This window comes from Callospermophilus lateralis, chromosome 5 (genome assembly GCF_048772815.1).
Source record: "Callospermophilus lateralis isolate mCalLat2 chromosome 5, mCalLat2.hap1, whole genome shotgun sequence".
Classification (NCBI taxonomy): Eukaryota; Metazoa; Chordata; class Mammalia; order Rodentia; family Sciuridae; genus Callospermophilus; species Callospermophilus lateralis.
This window is the reverse complement of record NC_135309.1, coordinates 78590499-78614803: the sequence shown is the minus strand read 5'-3', so window position 1 is coordinate 78614803 and position 24305 is coordinate 78590499. Positions and strand designations below refer to the sequence as shown.

Sequence of the window (24305 nt, the reverse complement as noted above, 5' to 3'; positions counted from 1 at the left end):
TTAGAGATGCACTTGCAATGCTGTATACTCTCAACTGGTTAATTTATTTCACAGATTTTTATTATATACTGTATGCAAGACAGTGTTCTAAGCATGGTGATATTGTGGGGAACAGAGCAGAGTAATTCTCTGCCTGACTGGAATTTTCATTACAGGTCAGCATATAATATAATCCCTGCCACCTGTGTAATTTTTTTGCTACAGTACAATTGTATAATTTCTGTTCATTTTCTTGGGGTTAATAAAGGCAGCTTTATCCATTCCTTGTACTACTTCTGCAACAATATGGCTAAATTTGTGAAAAACTCTCCATATTATTGTTTTTCTCTGACCTATTTTTGAGTCTAGGTATTTTTATTTAAAGTTGAAATTTTTATTGAGGTAATTGTGGTTCTTCTTGCAGTTGTGAGGAAGAACAGAGAGATCCCTGTGTACTTTGATGAGTGTTTAACTCCCCTCTTGTCCACGCTGACCTTTAGCACTTTCTCACTTACAGGTCAGATTTTCTTCCTCCAGCACTAGTTCTTAAGGAAGTTTTTGCTCTGATATGATGTGACTCTATATATTCACCTCTCTCTCCCCAGTTTGGGAAAAGTAGTGACCTTAATGCTCTTACTGATCTAAGAAGAGCTACTGATTTTTCAGTTAGGGTAGCTCTTTATTTATTTGGATGGACTGGTGACCTCTAAGCTTCTCACATGCCCGCTAGAAACTGTAAGCTGCAGTTTATATTTAAATTATGTTTTTATGGGCTTTCATAGGGTAAAATTTTTACTTTTGATGTCCATTTTTCTTCTTTTGGGATTGTAGTTTTGATGTTATAGCTAAAAACACTGCTTAGCTTTAGATACTGAAGATTTCCTCCTATTTTTTAATAATCTAAAATTTAGTAGTTTTATGTTTACGTTAAATCTACAATCTTTTTTTTCAAGTTTTGATGGTTTTGGGGATTGAGTGCAGGTCCTCGTACATTACTAGACAAGCAATGCACCACTGAGCTTCTCCCCAGTTCTTTATTTTTTTATATTATTTTTTTATTTTGAGACAGGTTCTCATGAAGTTTCCCAGTCTGGGTTGCAAACTTGTGAATCTCCTTCCTCAACTTCCCAAATAGCTGAAATTTGGGAAATGGACATGCCCAGCAGGTCCATGATTCTTTTGAGTTAATTTTTTACAAGGTGTTAGGTCAAAGTTCTTTGTCTGTCTGTCTCTGTCTCTGTCTCTGTCTCTCTCTCTCTCTCTCTCTCTCTCTCTCTCTCTCTCTCTCTCTGTTATCAATAGATATCCAATGGCTCTAGTACTATTTTTTGAATAGGCTAATTCTTCCTCCTTTGAATTGGTTTTAGGCCTTTGTCAAAGATCTGTTGAACATATTTGTGTCGGTCTATTTCTGTATTCTCTGTTCTGTTAACATTGCTTTTTTATTATCTGTCCTTTACCAATATCATACTGTCTTGATTTCTGTAGCTGTATAGCATCTTATTCAGCAGGGTAGACCATATTTTCTTGAATACTATTTCATGCCTTTTCTTTCTCCCTTTTTGGACTCTAATGTAAGAAAAGTTGGATCTTTTGTTATTGTCCCATATATCCCTAAGGTGGTGTTGTTATTTTGCTTCTTTTCTATTTTCTCTATGCTTGGATTTTTTTTTTTTTTTTTTTTTTTGGTACTGGTTATTGAAACCAGGGGTGCTTTATTACTAGGCTACATCATTAATCCTTGTTATTTTTTTCTTTTGAGACAGCATCTTGCTAAATTGCTGAGGGTCTCACTAAGCTTGCTGAGAGTGCCCTTGATTTTGCCATCCTCCTGCCTTACCCTCCTGAGTTGCAGGGATTACAGGTGTGTGCCACTGCACCTGTCTGGATTGATTGAATTCAATTGTACTGTCCTTAAATTCATTGGTTGTGTCTTATTTACTTTACTATGGAGTCTGTCTAATGAGTTGTTTTTTTTTGTTTTTGTTTTTCATTACTAGGGATCAAAACCATGGGCTCTTTACCACTGAGCTACGTCCCCAGCTCTTTTTACTTTGAGATAGGTTTCACTAAGTTGTGTAGAGCTTCAGTAGGTTGCAGAAGCTAGTTTTGAACTTGAGATACTCCTGCTTCAGCCTCTCCATTTTTAATACTGTAATACTATTTCTGGGTTTTACAGGCATGTGCCACCATGCCTGGCCATCTAGCAAGCTTTTACATTTCTGTTGTCGCATGGCTTAGTTCTATAATTTTCATCTGGTTATTTTTGCAACTTGTGTTTCTTTGCTTGAATACCCCCCCCCAAATTCATTTTAATAGAATTTGTAATTGATTTTTAAAGCATTTCTCTATTGATGGTTGTTTTAAAATTTTTGTCAGATAATTCTGACATTTAATTCATCTTGGTGTTGGCATTAGTTGATTATCATTTCTCATTCAAGTTATAATTTTTCTTGTTCTTGGAGTAATAGGTAATTTCTGACTGAATGGGATAATTTATTTTGTTAGGAGACTTGGGGTCTATTTCAATCTTTTATTTTCATAATTTGTCACCTTGTTTAGTTTTAGCATTCAGGTCTTAGTCTGTTTTTTTGTGGGCTACAAGTCCAAAGACATTTTAATTTTAAAGTCTATTGGTGGAGAAAATGTGTGCTGAGATTTCCCTACTGTGCTCTGTGGCCCTCATGTTTCTGGGATAGGGAGAAGAGTCTTGGGCCTGTGGCTTTCTGGATTGGACCTCTTGCAAAAGTTGGATACTTCTTGCCAGTTCTCTTGCCTGCTCTGGTGTCTCTGGGTAGAAAAGGAGATCAAGTTGCTTGCTGTAATTGCTTGCTGATCCCTCCTGCTTGGTCTCTCCAGATTGAAAAGGGGAATCTTAGGTCTTGTGGGAAGGCAGAGGGATTTCCTCTGGCTTTTGCTTTTGGTGAGATTCCCAGTCAAACTCCCTTGCTGCTGGTGGACTCACCTGGTGTTGTTAGAGGAACTCCTATTCTGCTCTGAGAAGGAGTAGCCTACGTGGGGTATGTGTTAGTCAGCTTTTTGTTGTGATAACTAAAATACCTGACAAGAACAACTTACAGGAGGAAAATTTTATTTTGAGCTCAGAAGTTTAGCCCATGATCGGCTGGTTGCATTGCTTTGAGCCCAAGGTAAGGTAGAGTATCATGTCTGAAGGGCAGGGATGGATGAAGACTGCTCAACTCATGGTGGCCAGGGAAGCAGAGAAAGAGAGGGGAAGGGGCCACAAGGAAGCTGCACTCTTCAGGGAATACCCCCAGTGACCCACCCAGCCATGCCTCACCTGCCTACAGTTACCATCTAGTTAGCCCTTTTAAACTAGGCTGGACTGATTAGCTTATGTCTCTCATAATTTAATCATTGCATTTTTTATTATTCCTGTGTTAACATAGGATCTTTGGGGGGACACCTCATATCCCTACCATAGCAGGTTGTCTTCTGTTACCATACTGGTGGTTGGGAAGAACTGAGTGTGTGTGATCTTCCTCTCTCACGTGAGTGGGACCCAAGACACCTTGCCTCTGTGTTACTCTACTTATAAGGTTCCAAAGAAGTTTGCCTTACTTCCACATTTCATAGCTCATCTTTGATTATTTCTTTTGCTGTTTCTAATGTTAATACTTGTGCTTATTGGGGAAGAGCTGGGCTAAATGGTTTGTGCCATCTTTCTGGAATAGTAGCTGTTTTCCTGTTTGGTTCTATGACACATAAGCACAAAGGTAAAAAGGTAGGGAGACATTGACTGGAATGGAGTTTGGCTTAGTTGAAGTCTCTTAAGATTGACACTCTTCTAAGATTCCATTAAACATCCTTTAGTCCTAGACTTAAACGTCAGGTGCCAATCCTCCTAGAGCACTGGAAAGTGGTAAGCCAAGGCTATCCTCCATGCACTCTATAAAGTACTATTCTGGTATAGAGGGCATTCTTATATATATATTTAACTTTTCCAGTTTGACCTCTTCATTTTTGTTTGGTTCTCTTCAGATTGGGATATCTGGTGTGAATTCTCAGGATTTTGTTAACCATTCTTCCTCAGAATGTCTTCTAGAATAGGTGGAATAGTCATGGGCATGTTGTCATGCTGCCTCGAGCCCCAGAATCTTCTGTTTCTTCACTTTGAAACCATGCTGTGAAACTTAGGTCATCATATTTGGACTCCTTTATTTGCCAATGAGATATTTGAATTGTTGGTTTTTCTTAAACATAATTATTATTATTTATACCAGTTATTGATGGTAAATTCTGAGGGACTGCTTCATGAAACTGATTTTATCCACAGTTCCAATAAAGACGTTTCATCTCTCACCTTTAAGCAATTGACTCTCCAATATGGGTTTTTAGCCTTAATGTTTTACAGATAGGTTTATTTCTAGTTGAAATGAATATATTTTCCTTACAGTAGCTCTATATTTTATTCCTATTAATATTTTCACCATTCTTTAGTATTAATATTTTAAAAGTTTTCCTTGGATCATCTCTTTTGTTCCTTAATCCTTTTACCAGATAAAGGCTCTTTCATCTTAATTCACACCGACATTGTCAATTCTGGATCCTCATTTCTCAAGCTGTATTGCTATAACAGCTTCTTAACTTGCCTTCTTATGTCTCATTTTCTTTCTTTTTTTCTCTTCAAGCAGTGTTATACCTGGCTGACAGATCAAAATCTATTTCTCTCTCTCCCTTTCTTGAACTATAGCACACCCACAGAAAAGGTACAAATCACACATGCTTAGCTTAATGGATTTTTACACACTACACATACTTGTATAACTAACAATGGCAAATTAATCTTTTTAAAATATCTTGTTTATGACTTAATTCCAGGAGTTTGAGCTTTGTGAGTCTCCTGAGCAGAGGAATGGCAGGAGACAGATTGGCACACTGTCTCCCACTGCTTGCCATATAAGTTTGATTTTGGAGACATTTCTTTTTTTACTTGACCTCAAACTCACTTTTGTTGCCCCATACTGATTCTACTCCTGAAATATATTTCCCTTATGACTTTTACATTCTAACTCACAGTATTATCTCAGCTTAGCTCAAATCTTGTCATTTCTAGTAAATTTTCTGGACAATTTCAGCTTGCATTAGTTTCAACTTTTTGTCTTCAAAAATCCTTTATTTTTTGAATAGGTAATATCAATGGATTTACTTAGAACAAAATTCATATTTTCAAAGGAATATACAGTGACAAATTTCCTTCCCACTCTTGTCCCCAGCCTACTATTTGTTCTTGTAGAAATATTTTATATACTTACAAGCAAAATGAATGTTACTTTTTTCCTCTTTTATACAAAGTTAGCATACTAAGTTCTGTATCTTTCTTTTCTGTCTAGTAATTCTTCAAGATAGTTCCATATAAATTTACCAATATTTCCTTAATTTTTATTAGGACTGAATGATATTAGAAACACATATGGTTGAGAACATTGGGCACTGAACACATTCATAGTCTATGATTGAATTGCACCCCTGGAATTATTCAACTACAATCAAATGCAGCCTGCTTAATGGTGGATATTTAAATATTTCTAGTTTTTTTTTTTTTTTTTTTAATTGCAAACACTGTTACAATGAATAGTTATTTGACTTCTATGGGATAATTGTTTGGAGCATATCCTTCTATTAAGTTCTTAAGTATTTGTAATAACTATCAGTCTAACAATTATATATATTCTTAATTTATTACAGAATTTAAAAAATTTTTGTAATTTTTTTATTACTTAAAGAAAGAGAGGTACCATATACTAAGTTATCTTATCCACACTCTGACCTTAGGATGGGCTGGAGTGTTTCCCAGATTCCGCCAGATTCTGTTTCCCTTTTTTTCCTTTAGTGCTTTCACAATCCTTCTGAAGTTCTTGATAATGAAAGAAAGCAATTGTTATCCAGATGCATTTAGAATCAGAGATGATATTTATGCTGAGTTATGGAATAAAATGAATTGTAATCTCAGCTTTAAGTGTTTTTTAAAAAATGAAATAGTTTACCTTTCTTTGCCCTCAAAATATGATCCTATTCTGTTGAAAACATGGAATGAGATCGAATATCTCCACTCAGACTTTGTTGAGTTAGCGGCAGGTAAAATAACAGAAAAATGTTCATTGTAAATTTTTGTGACCCATAAAAGATACAGTATGTCAAAAATCAATCCATCTCCCTTCCTCCCCCAGCCCGCCTCCCTCCCTCCCTCCCTCCCTCCCTCCCTCCCTTCCTTCCTTCCTTCCTTCCTTCCTTCCTTCCTTCCTTCCTTCCTCTGGAATCCAGTGCTTCACATATGATAAGTAGGCAAGCACTCTACCACAGTGTTATTCCCCCAGCCCCCAAGAATTTTTTAAAAAGCCATTGCATAAAGAATTCAAAAACTGGGGGCTGAGGATATAGCTCAGTAGCAGAATTCGATCATCAGCACCACAAAACAAAACAAAACAAAAAGGGAATCATCCTATTTGATATTAAAGTGAATCAGTCAATTGATTTCTAATGATTTAAGTTTCATTTAGTGACTTGGTTGCTACTTTGTAAACACTAATGAAATGGAATTTTTCACAACTTTAAATTTTTTCTGCTTAGCTGATATTTCATAAAACTGAACAGCTTTTAATTGGGAAAAAATTGTAAATTATTCTCTAGTTAGGAAATCCTCATTTTTTTACCATGTCTTTAGATGAAATCACTGAGGTAAGGGAGAGAAACCCCTCCTAGTTTTTCTTCGTAGCTTAGAGAATATCAGCTGAGTTAAGAGAAAATTGACTTTTGGTATGAACGACTTAGAATTAGACATATAAGGTGTGTTTTTGCATTTCTTCCGTCTCTGACAGATTCAATGACTGAAATTCTAGGAAACTGGAGGACAAAATACTTTCTACCATAGTTTTCAGAATTTATAGTGGACAAGGAGAATATTTTGGGAAAGTTTATAATAACTGACCAGTAGGTGATCGTTAAGTTACGCTGTAGTGATTTTTAAAACAAGTGTTTTTTTTAAAACAAGCTTTTAAAGTTATAACTATAGTTCATTGTATTAGTCCATTTTCTGTTGCCAGTGTTGTAATGCCAGAAAATGGGTGAATTTATAAAGAATTTATAAAGAGGTTAATTTTGATTCAGGGTTCTAAAGGTTCAAAGTCAATAGGCCATATCTGGTAATGACCTTCTTGTGGTGCAAGGCATCACATGGCAAGAGATAGGGTGTGTGTGTGTGTGTGTACGCATGTTTTCTGGCTTCTTTCCTCTTATAAAGCCAACAGGATTTCATCATGGGGCTCCACCCTAATGACCTTAATTGATCCTAATTACCTTTAAAAGTTCCAACATCTAAATATCACAGTCTATTAATTTTCCACTTTTGTGACATCTCACAAAGGTGATTACATTTTAACAAATGAAGTCTTGGGTTCTACCTTAGACAAATCATAGTATTAACATACTAAGGAATTCACCCATTGAAACTACAGTTCAGTTGTTTTTAGTACATTCGCAGAATTGTGCAATCATTATTTCAATCAGTTTTCATTATCACAAAAGGGAGTCCAGTACCTCTTAGCTGTAACTATATTTCCCCCAAGTTTGACAACCTCAGGCAGTCACTAATCTTTCTATCTCTAAATTTACCTTTTTGGAAATTTCTTGTAGAAGAATTATACAATATGTGGTCTTTTGTGTCTGGCTTTCTTCATTTAGCAAAATGTTTTCAAGGTTCATTCATATTGTAGCCTGTACCAATATGTCATTCCTTTTCTTTGCCAAATAATATTCCATTATATGAATATGATCATATTTTAATTATCCACTCATCAATGATGAGTATTTGGGTTGTTTTCACTTTGTGGCTATAGAATGATGTTGTTTCATACATTAATGTACAAGTGAGCATGTAGATATTTTGTTTCTTTTAAAATGTGATACTGGACATAGAACTTGGGGCCTTGTATATGGTAAGCTTTAACACTGAGCTACATCTCCTGGCCCCATAAACATGTTTTAATTTCACTTGAGTATATACCAACAAGTAGAATTTCTGGATCATATGGCAACACTGTTTTATCATTTGAGGAACTGCCAAATTGTAGTGGCCCTACCAGTTTACATTTTACTAGTAGAGCATTAACTTCTAATTTCTTAACAGTCTTTCCAACACTCATTTTTATGTCTTTATTGATTATTATAGGTATTGAGTGGTACAAATTACTATCACATTGAAATTTTGATTTGCATTTTTTAATGGCTAATATTATGGAATATTTTTTCATGTGCTTTTTGGGCATTTTATGTTTTCTTTGGTAAAATCAAAGATCTTTTGCTCATTTTAATTGGTTTGTCTTTTTACTATTAATTTATAAGGATTCTCTACATAGTTCAGATAAAGACCCCTTATCAAATATATGATTTGCAAATATTTTTGCCCATTCTTTGGATTTTCTTTACTTTCTTGATGTTGTGCTTTGAAGCACAGAAATTTTAAATTTTGATGAAATCTAATTTATGTATATATATTTTGCTGTGCTTATGCTTTTGTTGTTGTATTTAAGAAACCATTGCCTAAGCCAAGGTTACAAAAATTTACACCTATTTTTTCTTTTGAGTGTTTTATACTTTTAGCTCTGAAATTTAGATCTGTGGTTCATTTAGAGTTAATTTTTGTGTATGCATCATTTTTTTTTTTTTTTGCCTGTGGAAATCTAACTGTCCCTGTACCCCTCTGTTGACGGTGCTTTTTGTTCTTATTGAATAGACTCATAGAAAATCATTTTCCCTTAAATGTGAAGATTTATCAGGGCCCACTACTCCATTGATCTCTATGTCTGGCCGTATGTTTATATTTATTATCTTGAGTACCGAAGCTTCTTAGAAAGTTTTGAAATCAGAAAAAGTAAGTCTTGCAACTTTGTTCTTTTTTCCGGGACTTTTTTGGTAATTATTCTGTTTCCCTTATTATCATATGTATTTTGTGTTGTCTTGTCTATCTTGCAGAAATACTGGCTGAGATGTCGATATAAATTATGTTAAGTTTGTAGTTTTAGTAAGGAAGGCTTGCTTTCTTAACAATATTAACTTAAAAAAAATTTTTTTTGAACATTAGTCAGTTTATTTAGGTCTTCGAAATTTTCTCTCAACAATGTTTTCTGGTTTTATAGTTTTAAGAGTATGAGTTTTGGGGCTTGGGTTGTGGCTCAGAGTTAGAGCGCTCATCTAGCATGTGTGAGGCACTGGGTTTGATCCTCAGCGCCACATATAGTAAAATCAAGACATCGTGTCCACCTATATCTAAAAGATTTTTTAAAAAAGAGTATAGGTTTTACATTTAAAAATATTTATTTCTAGGGGCTGGGGCTGTGGCTCAGTAGTAGGGCACTTTCCTGGCATATGTGAGGCACTGGGTTCGATTCTTAGCACCACATAAAAATGAATAAGTAAAGATCTATCATCAACTAAAAATAAAAAAAATTTCTAAATTTTGTTACGCTGTTGTAAATAGTATTTTTTAAATTTTATTTTTGACTTGTCATTGGTATACAGAAATATAAGTGATTTTTGATATTTATCTTATATCTTATACTAAATTCATTTATTAGTTCTTTTTTTCTTTTTTGTTTTAGTTGTAGATGACACAGTACCTTTATTTTGTGTATTTATTTTTATGTGGTGCTGAGGATTAAACCCGGTACCTCACATGTCCGAGGCAAGCACTCTACTGCCCAGCCACAACCCCAGCCCTCTTTTTATTTTTGTTTAGTTGTAGGTGGACACAATATATTTGTTTTATCTATCTATCTATGTATCTATCTATCATCTATCTATCTATCTTCCTATTTTTCTTTTGTGCAGTGCTAAGGATTGAACCCAGTGCCTCAAGCATGCAAGGCAAGCACCCTACTAGCCACAACCCCAGCCCTTATTTATTAGTTCTACTATATTTTTGTTGCATTCCTTAAGGTTTTCTGTATATAATATGATGTCATCTACAAATAAAATAGTTTTATTTCTTCCTTTCTAATCCAAATTTTAAAATTTGTATTTATGTAATATTCAGAGTCTCCAGTATGATACTGAATGGATATCAGCAATAGAGTGGACATTCTTTCCTGACATTTGGGAGAAAGCATTCAGTTATTGTGATTTTTCTTTTATTTTTTAATCCCTAAGAGGAATGGGCCGTAGCTTTGCTTTGAAGACTGTTTTCCTTGATTTAAGATTTTTTTATTTTTTTATTTTTACTTACACAGATATGTGCTGATTAGAAGGCTTACTTGTGCAGTGTGGAGGATAAGCAGTGCCTTACAAAAATGGGGTTTGGGAGTGACCTGAAGAACTCACATGAAGCTGTGTTAAAATTGCAAGACTGGGAATTACGATTGCTGGAAACAGTGAAGAAATTTATGGCTCTGAGGATAAAAAGTGATAAAGAATATGCATCTTCTTTACAGAACCTTTGTAATCAAGTTGATAAGGAAAGTACTGTCCAAATGAATTATGTCAGCAATGTGTCCAAGGTAAGAATAATAATTTCATCACTTGTTATTTATAGCCTCACAGTTGTCCTTAAAGCAAATAGATCATACTATTGAATAAGCATATCCAAGTCTGCCTGTAGTGTTCTAAGTTTTCTCTGAGTACTATTTTAGCTGCATCCAGGAAATTTTACATGCTTATTTGAATTTTCCTTCCTTTTCAGAACATGTCTTAATGTTTTTTTGACTCACATTCTTTCAAAGTCTTTTATTTAATTTACAAATATTTGTTTTTTCCAGATACCTTTTTGTTATTCATTTTGAATTTAGTACCACTGTTTTTCTAAGAGCTTATTTTTAATAGCTTGAATGCTTTTAAATTTGTGAATATTTGCCTTTGATCAAGAATATGACTTGTCTTGGTAAATATTTCATGCACCTTTCTTAAGAATATGGATTCTGTGTTGTTGGTTGTAGTATTTCATAGATGGCGGTAGGTCAAGATGGTTTATAGGGATGTTCAGTTCTTTTAGTTCTGTTTCACTCAGTGTTTTCGAGAGAAACAGAACCAATGGGACATATATTTACATAGATGCATAACAAGGTATTTATTATGGAAATAAAGAAGTCCCACAGGCTGGAGAATCAGGACAGCTGGTGATGTTGGAAGGTCTGTGAATCAGGGGAGCTGGTAACATTCAATCTGAGGCCAAAGACCTGAAAACCTGGGAAGGCATTGGTATTAACCCCAGAATAGGAAGGTCCCATAGCCTGGAGTTCAGATGTCAAGGGCAGAGGCAAATATATGTCTCATCTCCAGAAGAGTAGTGAACTTGCCTTTCCTTGTCCTTTTTGTTCTAGTTCACTCCCTATGAATTTTCCTCCTCACTTTGGTAGTGACTAATTTTTATTCAGTTGACTGATTGAAATGCTAATCTCTTCCAGAGACACCCTCCCAGATCCAGATAATGCTTTACCAGCTATTTCAGCATCCTTTGTTGACCCAAATTGACATAAATTAACTGTCCCAATTTCTTTACTCAGTTTTGACCATCTGTTCCACCAATTATTGAGAGGGGGTAAATTTTGAAATTTCTTATTATAATTATATGAATTTGTTTCTACTTGCAGTTTAATCAGTTTTACTTTTATTTTGAATATGCTTAATTTTGTGCTTAAGTTTAAACTTATGTCTTCTTGAGAAATCAGTTTGTTTATTAGGTGAAAAATGTTTAGGATTTTAATGTTTTCCTTGTCAACTGATTTTCTTTTTATTGTGAAATTAACTTGATTTCTGGTGATATTCTTTGCTGTAAAATCGACTCTGATATTATTATAATAACTTCAGCTTTCTTTTGATTAATATTTACATGGTATGTATTTTCATCACATTTGGTTGCTATAAAGTAGATTCTTGTATGTAGCATACAGTTGTCTTACTTTGTTCCTTAATATGAAAAATCACTGTCATTTAATTATTGTGTTTAGACTGTTTTCATGTAAATTGGTTATTGATATGATTAGGTTGAAATTTATCATTTTACCATTTATTTTCTCTTGGTTCCATCTGCTCTTTCTTTCCTCTTATTTTCCTTTTTCTCCCCTTCTTGTGGATTTTTAAAAAATATTTTAAATTTAAAATTAAATTTATTTTTAACTTAAAAAAACCCCACAAAAATTATACTTTAAATTTAGGGTTATCATGTGATAATTTTGATACATTTATACTTTGCATTGTTTAAATCAGGTTAAAAATATCTCCTCAAACATTTATTTCCTTATAGTTATAAACACTTGAAGTTCTTTCTTCTAGTTTTTAAAAAATCTACAGTACATTATTGTTATCTGTAGTCACTCAATAGTGCAGTAACACACCAGAAATCTTAATCCTGTCTAGCTGATCCACCTTTTTCCATTTCTCCCACCCCTTACTCTCTACCCAGTCTCTACTTCTACTCTCAGCTTTTCTGATTTCACATATAAGTGAGCTCATACAGTACTGGTGCCTGGGTTTTTTTCACTTAACATAATGATCTCCAGTTCTAACCATGTTGTCACAAATGACAAGATTTCATCCTTTTTATGGCTGAATAGTATTCCATTGTATATATGTACCACATTTTCTTTATCCATTCATTAGTTTATGGACACTTAAGTTGTTCCCAATTTTTGGCTATTGTGAATAGTGCTGCAGTGAACGTGGGAGTGCAGGTATCTCTTCAACATACTAATTTCGTTTCCTTTGGATATATATACAGTGGAGGAATTGCTGGATTGTATGGTAGTTCAATATTTAACTTTTGAGGAACCTGTATGCTGTTTTCTGTAATGTTTATACTAATTTACTTTTTCACCAACAGTGTGCAGTGTTTCTTTCTATCCACATCCTTACCAGCACTTCTTTTGTCTTTTTGACAATGGCTATTGTGACTGGGGTTAGGTGATATTTGTAGTTTTGATTTGTGTTCCCCTAATGATCAATGATGTTGAGCATTTTTTTCATACACTTAATGTCTATTACTCATTTTTAAGCCAGGGTTTTGTTTTGTTGTTGTTGAGATTTTTGAGTTCCTGACATATTCTGGAGATTAATCCTGTGTCAGATGTATAGTTTACAGATTTTTTTTATTCCATTCTGTAGACTGTGTCTTTACTCTGTTCATTGTTTCCTCTTCTGTGCAGAAGTTTTTAGGTTTGATATAACCTTAATTGTCAATTTTTGATTTTGTTCTATGCTTTAGAGTCTTGTCTAAAAAATCCTTGCCCTTTCCAATGTCCTGAAGCATTTCTCTTATGTTTTCTTCTAGTAGTTTCCTACTATAGCACCTTACATTTAAGTCTTCAATCCATTTTGAGATGCTTTTTCTAACCAGTGAGTGATAGGGTCTAGTTTCATTCTCCTTCATGTGGCTGTCCAATTGCTTTAGCACCATTTGTTGAAGAGACTGTCCTTTCTCTACTATGTGTTCTTAAAATCTTTGTTGAGAATCCGTGGGCTCTCCATGTGTGGGTTTATTTCTAGGGTCTCTATCTTCTTCCATTTGTCTGTGTCTATTTTTATGCCAAGACCATGCTATTTTAATTACTACAGCTTTCAAGTATATTTTGATGTCAGGGTGTGTGACGCCTCCGTTTTGTTCTTTTTGCTCATGACTGCTTTGTCTGTTTGGATCTTTTGTAGTTATATACAGATTTTAGAATTTTTTTCAAGTTTTATGAAGAACATCATTGATATTTTGATGGGGATTGCATTGAATCAGCATTTTAAAAATTATTTTTATCTCCTTTGTTGTATTGTTACCTCTAACTTTTTCATTCATGGTTTCTTTTTTAATATTTTTTTTTTTTTTTTTTTTTTTTTAGAGAGAGAGAGAGGTAGAGAGAGGTAGAGAGAGAGAGAATTTTTTAATATTTATTTTTTAGTTATCGGCGGGCACAACATCTTTGTTTGTATGTGGTGCTGAGGATCGAACCCGGGCCGCACGCATGCCAGGCGAGCGTGCTGCCGCTTGAGCCACATCCCCAGCCCCATTCATGGTTTCTGTAGCGTTTATGGTACATATCTCTAACTTACTTGCTAATCTGTTTTGTAATATGTAGAACCTCAACTATGATAATAATATTTTTACATCATTATTATTTCCATTTCTCTTTACCTGTCCTTTGTGCTCTTATTCTCATACCTTTCAATATTATAAACCCCACAATTCAGTATTGTTGTTGCTTTTAATAGTTGATTACCTTTTGAATAATTTAAATAAAAACATAAGTCTTTATGTTTATTTACTTAGTTACCATTTGTGATCCTTTTCATTTCTTTGTGTATATCCAGGGTTTTTTTCCTGGTATCATTTTGTTTTTGCTTGAAGGACTTTCTTAAACATTTATTATAGTGTAGGCCTGCTGGTAATGAATTTTTTTCAGGTTTTGAACTTGTAAAAATATGGTGTTTTTGTTTTGAGAACAATTTTAACTGTGTATAGAAATCTAGTTTTTTTTTTCAATATTTTAAAAATGTTGCTATATTGTCATCTTGCATTATTTCTGGAAAAGTTGCATCTAATCTTTGCCCTCTGTGGCTCTGCTTATGATTTTTTTCATTGTTAGTGCTTTTAAGCAATTCATGTGTAACTTCATGTTTCTTTATGCTTTTTGTGCTGTGGATTTGACTTTCTTGGACTTGTGGCTTATAGTTTTTATTGACTTCAGAAAAATTTCAGGTATTATTAACAATTTTTGTTTTATTCTTTATTTTCCTCTTGGGGAACTCCAATTACATGTACATTTGGCTATTTAAAGTTGCCCCAGAGTTTGCTGATGCCGTGTTATTTATTTTTCCGTATTCTCTTAGCATTCCATTGTATTTAGTTTTATTATTCTCTCATTCCCTTGACTAATTTTATTTTTATTCAGTGTCTTATTTGTTGTTAATTCTACCTTGTGTATTTTTCATGTCAGACATTTTGTGTCTTTGGTTTCCTTTCATAACCTTATTCATGAGGTGAACTTTGTCCCTTTCTGACTCCTCCTCTTAAAGCAGAGTCACTGTGTCCCACATATCCTCTTCTGCTTGCATCATTTCTTGTTTTACCAACTTTTAAATTTAAATTCTACCAATGGACCATTCATTCATCTTTTTGTATTTGCCAAAACTTACCTCTTTCTTTTGCCCCATGTCTGTTCTGTAAGGTGGAGGAATTGGAGAGATCAAGTAGAATCAAGTAGTTGAGCCATTTTTTGGTTAAAGATGAGTGAGTCAACCAATAGTATAGCATAGAGGATACAGACACAAACCCACATAAATACAGTTATCTCATACTAGACAAAGGTGCCAAAAACATTTTTGGAGAAAACATAGCCCTTCAACAAATAGTGCTGGGAAGACTGGAAATCCATATGCAGCAAATGAAATTCAGCCCCTATCTCTCACCATGCACAAAACTCAACTCAAAGTGGATCAAGGACCTAGGAATTAAACCAGAGACCCTGCACCTAATAGAATAAAAAGTAGGCCTAAATCTTCATCATGTCGGATTAGGTCCCCACTTCCTTAATAAGAATCCTAATATACAAGAATTAAAACCAGGAATTAATAAATGGGATGGATTCAAACTGAAAAGCTTCTTCTCAGCAAAAGAAACAATCATGAGATGAAAAGAGAGCCTACAGAATGGGAGCAAATTTTTACCACAGGCACATCAGATAAAGCACTAACCTTTAGGTTCTATAAGGAACTCAAAAAACTTAACACCAGAAAACCCCAAATAACCAATCAATAAATGGGCTAAGAAACTGAACAGATACTTCTCAGAAGATGATATACAATTGATCAACAAATATACGAAAAATTTTGAACATCTCTAGCAATTCGAAAAATGCAAATCAAAACTACTCTAAGATTTCATCTCATTCCAGTCAGAATGGCAGTTATTAAGCATACAAAAACAATAAGTGTTGGCGAGGATGTGGGGGAAAAGGCACACTCATACATTACTGGTGGAACTGCAAATTGGTGCAACCAGTCGAGAAAGTAGTATAGAGATTTCTTGGAAAACTTGGAATGGAACCACCATTTGACCCAGCTATCCCACTTCTTGGTTTGTACCCAAAGGACTTAAAAGTGCCAAACTTTGGTGACACAGCCACATCAATGTTTATAGTAGCACAATTCACAATAGCTAAATTGTGGAATCAACCTAGATGCTCTTCAACAGATGAATGGATAAAGAAACTGTGGTATATATACACAATGGAATGTTACTCAATATTAAAAGACAATAAAGTCATGGCATTTGCAAATAAATGGATGGAGTTGGAGAATATCATGCTAAGTGAAGTAAGCCAATCCCTAAAAACCAAAGGCCGAATGTTCTCTCTGATAAGTGAATGCTGATCCATAATAGGGTATGGGAAGGTGAGAATGGGAGGAATGGAGCAATTTTATAGGGAAAAGGGGAGAGAGAGGAAGAGGGGAGAGCTTGTGGGTAGAAAGATGGTGGAATGAGATGAACATCATTACCCTAGGTACATGGTGTGACTCTAGTTTGAGTACAACCAGAGAAATTAAAAATTCTGCTGCATATGTGTGCTATGAATTGAAATACATTTTGCTGTCATGAATAACAAATTAGAACAAATAAATAAATTAATTTAAAAAAAGATGAGCAAGTTATAAATATCTCCTCTAATTAGATTTTGAATCTTTTTTTTATATCTTCCATGTTCTTACTCAATATGTTTATTATATCCTCTAGTTTCTTGACTTTATGGGATGTATTCATAGTAATTATTTTATTGTCCTCATCTTCCTTCATCTGTATTACTTCTGGATCAGTTTTGATTGATTATGTTTTCTCCTTATTTTGAGTTGCATTTTCTGCATCTGTGTGCCTGATAATCTTTGATTTTGATGCAAGTCAGGCATTATGAATTTTACTTTGTAAGGTACTGGGTTTCTAGAGTTTTATTGGGATGTAGTTAAGTTACTTGGAGACAGTTTACTCTTCTTGGTTCTTGCTTTTATCAAGAGATAGGTATAATGTCAATTTATCTACTGCCTCTGCTGAAGCAAGATCATATTTAGTACTCAGAAAGATGCCCTTAACATTGAACTCTGGTTCTTGGGACCTGGTATGATTCTTGACCCCATGTCAAGACTTTTCCCTATAATCCTTTGGGTGGTATTTCCTAGGTGTTGAGTAGTTTGCTCATACCTTTGAACTTGGTAGTTACCTAAATAATCAAGGGGAAGTCTTTGCAAATCTCCTGAATTTTCTCTTCGTGTACCTTACGCCTCTGTAAAAAACTCTGTCCTTGTCCCTTTCTCCAGAGCTTTGACTACTTTGGTGTCTCTGTGTTCTGAACTTAAGTCTCCTCAACCCATGAGTTCTACTTGACTCTTCCTTCCTATGTGTGGCCTCATTATTTTCTCCCTTCTGTGAACTGCAATAATCTATGGCACAGATCGTTTGTTTATAGTCTCTCAGGATCATAGTCTTTCATTTATTGATATCTGGTGGTTTGTTTTGTTTTGTCTTTGTCATCAATATTGGGGCTTGAACCCAGGGCTTCATACATGCTAGGCAAGTACTCTACTACTATGATACATCTGGAGTCCTTTTTATTTTTAATTGAGACAGGTAAAGTTGCCTAAGCTCGCTTTGAACTTGCAGTCCTTCTGTCTCAGCCTCACAAATTGCTGGAGTTGTAGGTGTGTGCTACCACATTCTGTGTTCCAGGGTCTTGAGTGCTTTCATTTTTATATTTTTGTTCAGTGGTTAATTTTAGACAGTCTCTATTGTGACTGAAAGTGGAAGTCTTACAACTTATGATTTTCTTATTATTTAAAAAATTAAAACTTCCATAGAGTTTCAAGAATAAAACAAAAACTATGTCCTTCAATTGATTCATTAGTTATTAACATTTTATCATTTTTGTTCTCTTAACAATGTAAATATATATTAGTATTTTTTCATATAAATATATATGTAGTATTTTTTGGACCATTTATGAATTAGTTGAAAATGTCATGGGTCTTTATTTCTAAATACCTGTGCATGTATTTTCAAAGAATGTATCAACTATATAATGATCAAATTATTGCAATTTAGCATTGTCACATATTATTAAAAACACATCCCATATCCTACTTTTGTCATCTATATCACTAATGTCTTTTTGGCAACACTTTTTCATCATGATCCAGTGTCTAATATAGAAGAACCCATCTCATTTAGCTGTTATGTCTCTTCAGTGTCTAATATAGAACACAAAAAATGAGAAGTCGCACTCTGTGATTTGGCTATTTTTGTTTTTTACTGTAAGTTATTTTGAAATGTGTACATTTTTGTCTTTAATCCTGAGGGCATGGTTTCTGTGTGGTTTTATTTTCCTTTTCGTTCTTTATATTGTTTTTGGAGGAAATGTTGGGAAATGTTTTGGAGGAGACCTAGGTAGTTATTTTTGATTTCAACTACCTGGACTTGGTTTCCCCCTCCATTCTTGAGTAGCACTTCTTGGCATATGTATAGTAGGCTCATCTTGAAACATCCTTTCTATAGTCCTAGAATTAACTCTTTTCCCTCAGTGTCCTTGTTCCTTTTAGTGGAGCATTATGTATTTTCTACATACAGAATTTTTGGTTTCTAATGTATTTTATAATCACAAAGAATGCTGCAGTAAATGCCATTACATGGCTGTAGTTTTGTATTTTTATGGGTATTTTTAGGGTAAATTCCTAGAAATAGAATTCCTTGGTCAAAATATAAATGTGCATGTAGTTTTCTTATATATTGTCAATAAAAATATAAATTTCCTTATTTATCTTATACCATTTTGCATATCCTCCAGAACTAGATGGAGTGTCAGCTTCTTCTAATCAATGTAACAGTGTGTGTTGTCTCACTTTTGAATTTTTGTGATTTGCTGTGATTTTGTTTTATATTTCTCTAAAACTGAGTATAATTAAAATTTTTTTCTTTTCTCACTTTCTTTCTTCCTCCCTCCCTCCCTTCTGTGCTGGGAATTGAACCTAGAGTCTTGCACATGTTAGGCAAGTGCTCTACCACCCAGCTGCAACCCCTGACCTTTTTATTTTGTTAAGTTGCCTGAATTGGCCTTGATGTTGTGATCCTCCTGATTCAGACTGGGTCCCAAGCGGTGGAGATTACAGGTGTGCATCACCATGCCTGGCTCTTTTCACATATTTAATGGTGATCTTGGACACTTTTTTTTTCTTCTATACTGCAGATCATTTTTACTTTGTAATTTCTTGCTTATCTAGAATTTCACCTGTCTAAATATAGTCAACTCTATTTTTAAATAACTCAGTGACATATATGATCCTCAAATAACACAACTTATATGAAGGCTGATGTTGACTTACCTTTTAAATGCAAAGGGCATGGAAATATTAGCAATATTTATAATATGCCACAGGAGAATAAAAAGGAATGAAAATTGCTTTTTGGAGAATCAGATTTACTGTTAGTAGTAGTACAATACACATATAGTATAAGTTTCACCAGTGTATATATTTAAGGCAGTAATTCTTAAGTCTGGCTACAGAGTCAGTTCTGGTACAACATTTAATTTGAAAAGATGAATTTGTTCCTGCACAATATTAAGGAACAATTTGAGCTTTATGTGAATTTTTTCTTACATGTGAAACTGGAGGAAGCAATGGGTGAATGTAGAAAACTACTCAGCTGAACCAAGTTGCTGAGGAATAGATTTCAGGTATATCCTTCAGTTCTTTATTAGCTGCCTCTGTTTACTCCTTTGTCATGAGCCACACTTATCCATGTGTGGTATTGCAACTTTTGTGCAATTATAGGTTATTCTTTCTACCACTTTACAGTGACTCACAAGTTATAATCCTTCTAAAACTGACTTTGACAAGCAAACTTCAGATCTTTTCAAGTTAAAGTGCCATGTTTGTTGTAGTAGTTACATATTTTTTAATCACAGTAGGTGTGAAACTGCAAAGTTTTTACTGATTGTCTTTTTTAATGCATCCCTGATTTAATTTTTTGAGTTTAATGCCCATAACCCTATTTTTCCATAAGCTCTGGAGCTTTAAGTATATGATTTTGCATAACTCAATGATTACTAGGGACACAAATATTTGTTACAGCAGAATTTGTACATTAGAATTGCCTGGAGAGCTTTAAAATATTGATGCTTGGGATCCTATCAAAAGCCTATTAAATCAGAATCTCTGTAATAGCTCAAAGATTGGTGTTTTAAATGACTCCCAGTTGTTTCTTATTGCAGCCAGGGTTGTAGGAGTAGGGAAACTAAGAAGCTTTGAAGAAAATGTAGAAAGAGAGGCTCTTATGACTGAAGAATATCTAAGGTTTCCTTTGCACTTGTAGTCAAACATTTGAAAACTTTAGTTTTGGGGAAATTTAATGAGTGTTTTCTAGATTTCTGTATTCCATAAGGACTCAGAGCCTCTAACCTTCTTATGTTAGGCAAACTTAGAATAAAAGCTACTGCTTCAGAGAACCATTAATTTTGAGTTATTGTGTACTGAAGAAACTATGTATTTTTTTTTTTTTTGTAGAATTTTGATGCTGCTTTAAAAAAAATTTAAGCAAGAACAATGAAAACAAGTTGTTGGGGGATACAGTCTGTAGCAAAAAGCTATTTATGACAACCATTTATTTAGTTATTTTTCAAGCTTGAGTCATGTTGTTGATTATTTTCAGTGCTTTGCTATAATTATAGCTCCAGTAGTAGTTTGTTCTTTTAGTCTATGTCCCAGAATAAGTATGTTTTGGTATAATGAACTCAGAGCACCTAAATTACTACCTGTTTACAGAATACTGATTCACCTTACCACAGATCTGTTAGTTCAAAGGTAGAAGGCAAGAAAAGACATGATGTGCTTTTCTAAAAGATATGCATTTCTACCTATATATAGCTTTTCCTTTTTTAAAAATTGAGTACAGAGTTATTTTTTATGACATGTATTCATGTTAACATAACTGGTACTATTGACCTCTTTTGGTTTCCTAAGTATGAAATAGTCATTTTAAGATTTATGTTAATTATTGTATAAAGCTGAGATGCTATTTAATGTATGTAACTGAAGTTATATTATTTTGGAGGAGGAAGGTAGGAGAGAAAAAATTTCTCCAAATTGAATCATTTCTTTTTTTTAAAAAAATATGAAATAAATGGAAATAAATGATGCATTTATTTCTAGGAAACATTTTATTTTTGGTCACAAAATAACAGTATCAAAAAATCACATTTAATACCTTAGAAAAACTTTGGAAATAATTTCAGATAAAATCTGTATTTTTATGATATAATATTACTATTATTTAGGATACCACTCAAATTTCTGAAAAGTGTTCTAAAATTTATATAACTCAAAACAGTTACATTGTTAACCTAGGCCGTAGGAAAATAGTCATTTTAAGATTTATGTTAATTATTGTATAAAGCTATCTGAACAATGTGCTATCTATGTCTTAAGGTAGTCCTATTTCTAATTATTAAGTATGGTATTGGGTTGGTTATTAAGAAGATGATTTAGCTCTTAATTGTTTTGTTTAAGGAGATTTGGGGGGAACCATTATTTAGTTAGAAACCCAATTACAGTGATAGTCTGTCTTCCTTCCTTCTTTCCTTCCTTCCTTCCTTCCTTCCTTCTTTCCTTCCTTCCTTTTTTCATTCCTTCCTTCCTGGTACTGGGAATAAAACTGAGGGTCTTGCACATGCTAGCAAGCATTCTGCCACTGAGCTATATCACCAACCTTCACTTTCATTTTTATAGCTTTTAACAAAGCATGTTATGTCAAGAATGACCTAACACTGGCCCGGGACTTCTTTCCTTAGATATACTCATGCTACAACGAAGGTGGCCCAAAGAATGCAAGCAGCGTTTCCCTTTGGCTTTTGGCCTCTACTCTGATAATAAAGTACTAAATTAAAGATTAAAGATTACTATGAAATTTGTAACCAATTTAAATGGTACTCTGATTAGTTTAGCTTAGATAGTTTTAAAGCAGCCCTCAGATACAAGAGCCTTCAGGTTTTCATTCTTTTGTATACTCCAAGAATCAACTTGTATCAGGTCTAGCACATTAATAAATATATTTGTGTTTGCATCTGAATTCTTCCACTGGTTCACTATGTGACCTTGAACAGATTATTTAATCTCTTTGACATCCGGTTTCCATATTTATAAGATGAATACATTTGCTTCATCATATTGGTATAAAGAGAAAATGAGAGAAACCCTGTGAGTTGGCAGGAGGTTGATGGTATTAAGCAGCAGGAGCAGAGGGTCATTTTGAAAAGTGTGGATAGCTTTAAAGGGGGTAAGGTTAGAAAGAAGTAATGGAGATGATCAACCCCACCTCTCAGTTCTATGTTATAGAGCATACGATGGAATAAACCAGCATTTATTTGATAGAGATTCAGAAAACTGGGTTGTCCTGAATAAATAGCATGGTTTATGATTTCTGGGAGTAAATGCAGTTTTCTAATTTTTGTTTGCCCAGAAGTTATTTGATTCAGAAAACTGGGTTGTCCTGAATAAATAGCATGGTTTATGATTTCTGGGAGTAAATGCAGTTTTCTGATTTTTGTTTGCCCAGAAGTTATTTGAGGGATTAAAAAAAATTAGGGCAGTAGATGAAATGGTTGGTTAGGCTGGAAGAGAAAAGAGAGGGCTTTGCTTTTTAAAGAGATGTTTAGCTGATGGAGCCAATCAGGGAGAATTTGGACATAGAGGAAAGGGAGCATTAACAGAACTTCTTTAGGACAGGGAAAGGATATGGGATGTATCATGGTAGAGAGCAGGAGTAGCACATGGAAGCTAGAGAAAAAGAAATAGACATCTCCAAGGAACTTAATTGTAATTCATTATTTCTTTGAAATTTCCAAGTAGTTCAGCCTTATATTATCAAAGATCCTCTAAAGCTGGATGAACAAAGAAATCTTCTCTGGACATAAGCCATAAAAATTCAGGCATTTTAAGGAAATGGTGAAAGAAAGATCACAGGTGCTGGTACTGGAAGGGACTATGAAAATCTTTGATTCAGCCTCACTTGAGGTTAGATGAAGGATAAAGATGATTCTGGACATTTTTGTTCTGGTATTGTTCTTCCTCAGAAGAATAAGAAGGATGACCTTTAAGTTCAAGAAGAACAAAAGTAATTCTGGAGCCCTGGGTCTAGGAAGGTGGAAGAAAAAGTATTGGGAAAAAATGTTGATTTATTTTATAGGTTCATCTGTGTTTAGATATTTAAACTTGCTTTTTTTGGGGGGGGCATGAAAATATAAATAGGCAAAGCCACACCAATTATTATGGCTATTTAATTTTTATTTTTAATCCATTTTGTATAGTTTTTATTGTTTTCATCTTTGTTAAAGTATATATATATGTATATATGTATACATATATATGCATATACATGGATATATAATAGTTGTCAATGGACCTTTATTTTTATTATTTATTTATTTATTTATATGTGGTGCTGAGACTCAAACCTAGTGCTTCATGTATGCTAGGTAAGTGCTCTACCAGTGAGTCACTACCCTCGTCCCTAAATTTTATATTTTTAAAGGAAGAGCTACATCAATTTTAAATTACTTTGTGATGTAAAGGCCCTACTATGTGTTAAACTTTCAAACTTGAAAGTAAATATAATGGGTTCATAAGCCACTTATCACTTTTTATGTACATAATACCATTTCCCACTGGAAACAGTTCCTCTCCCCAAACAAATATTCTCAAAGATTGTTATTTACTCTTTTAGCATATTGAAATGTGTATAAAATAAGATTACCAATTACACCTGGAGTCAGACTGTGACTAAGAATTACAACTACTTTAGGCTGTAGCTTTGATATAGATTCTTAATGAAATGTCAGTTTAGGATTCTACTAGAATGTTAATAGGACAAAAATAATCTTGCTCATTTACAGATAAAAATAAATTCTTGTAAATATCTGAAATCATTCCTTGCCTTTTTGTGTTGTTGCTGTATCTTTTATATGGATATTCTGTGACTATGATAGTTCTCCAGTAATTATTTCAGAATAGATTTTTTGGGGTGTGGGGTACCGGGAATTGTACTCAGGGCGCTTAACCACTGAGCCACATGCCAGCCCTTTCTTATAGTTTATGTAGTGACGAGGTCTCAGCTGGGCATGGTGGTGTGCACCTGTAATCCCAGTAACTCAGGAGGCTGAGGCCGGAGGATCATGAGTTCAAAGTCAGCCTCAGCAAGAGTGAGGCACTAAGCAACTCAGGGAGACCCAGTCTCTAAATAAAATACAAAATAGAGCTGGGGATGTGGCTCAGTGGTCCTGTGGCCCTGAGTTCAATCCCTA

At 34.1% G+C, this 24305-nt stretch overlaps 1 protein-coding gene across 7 annotated transcripts in view; it reads left to right on the top strand.

Annotated features, from left to right (window-relative positions):
* The window catches only part of Fer (FER tyrosine kinase), a 413495-nt gene that overhangs the window by 28649 nt on the left and 360541 nt on the right, over window positions 1-24305 (top strand). For all 7 annotated transcript variants that reach the window (XM_076856939.2, XM_076856936.2, XM_076856937.2 and 4 more), the window contains one exon: window positions 10224-10490. In XM_076856939.2, coding sequence (XP_076713054.1) covers window positions 10284-10490 — 207 coding nt within the window. In that variant the 5' untranslated portion in view covers window positions 10224-10283. The remainder of the gene's footprint in view (window positions 1-10223; window positions 10491-24305) is intronic.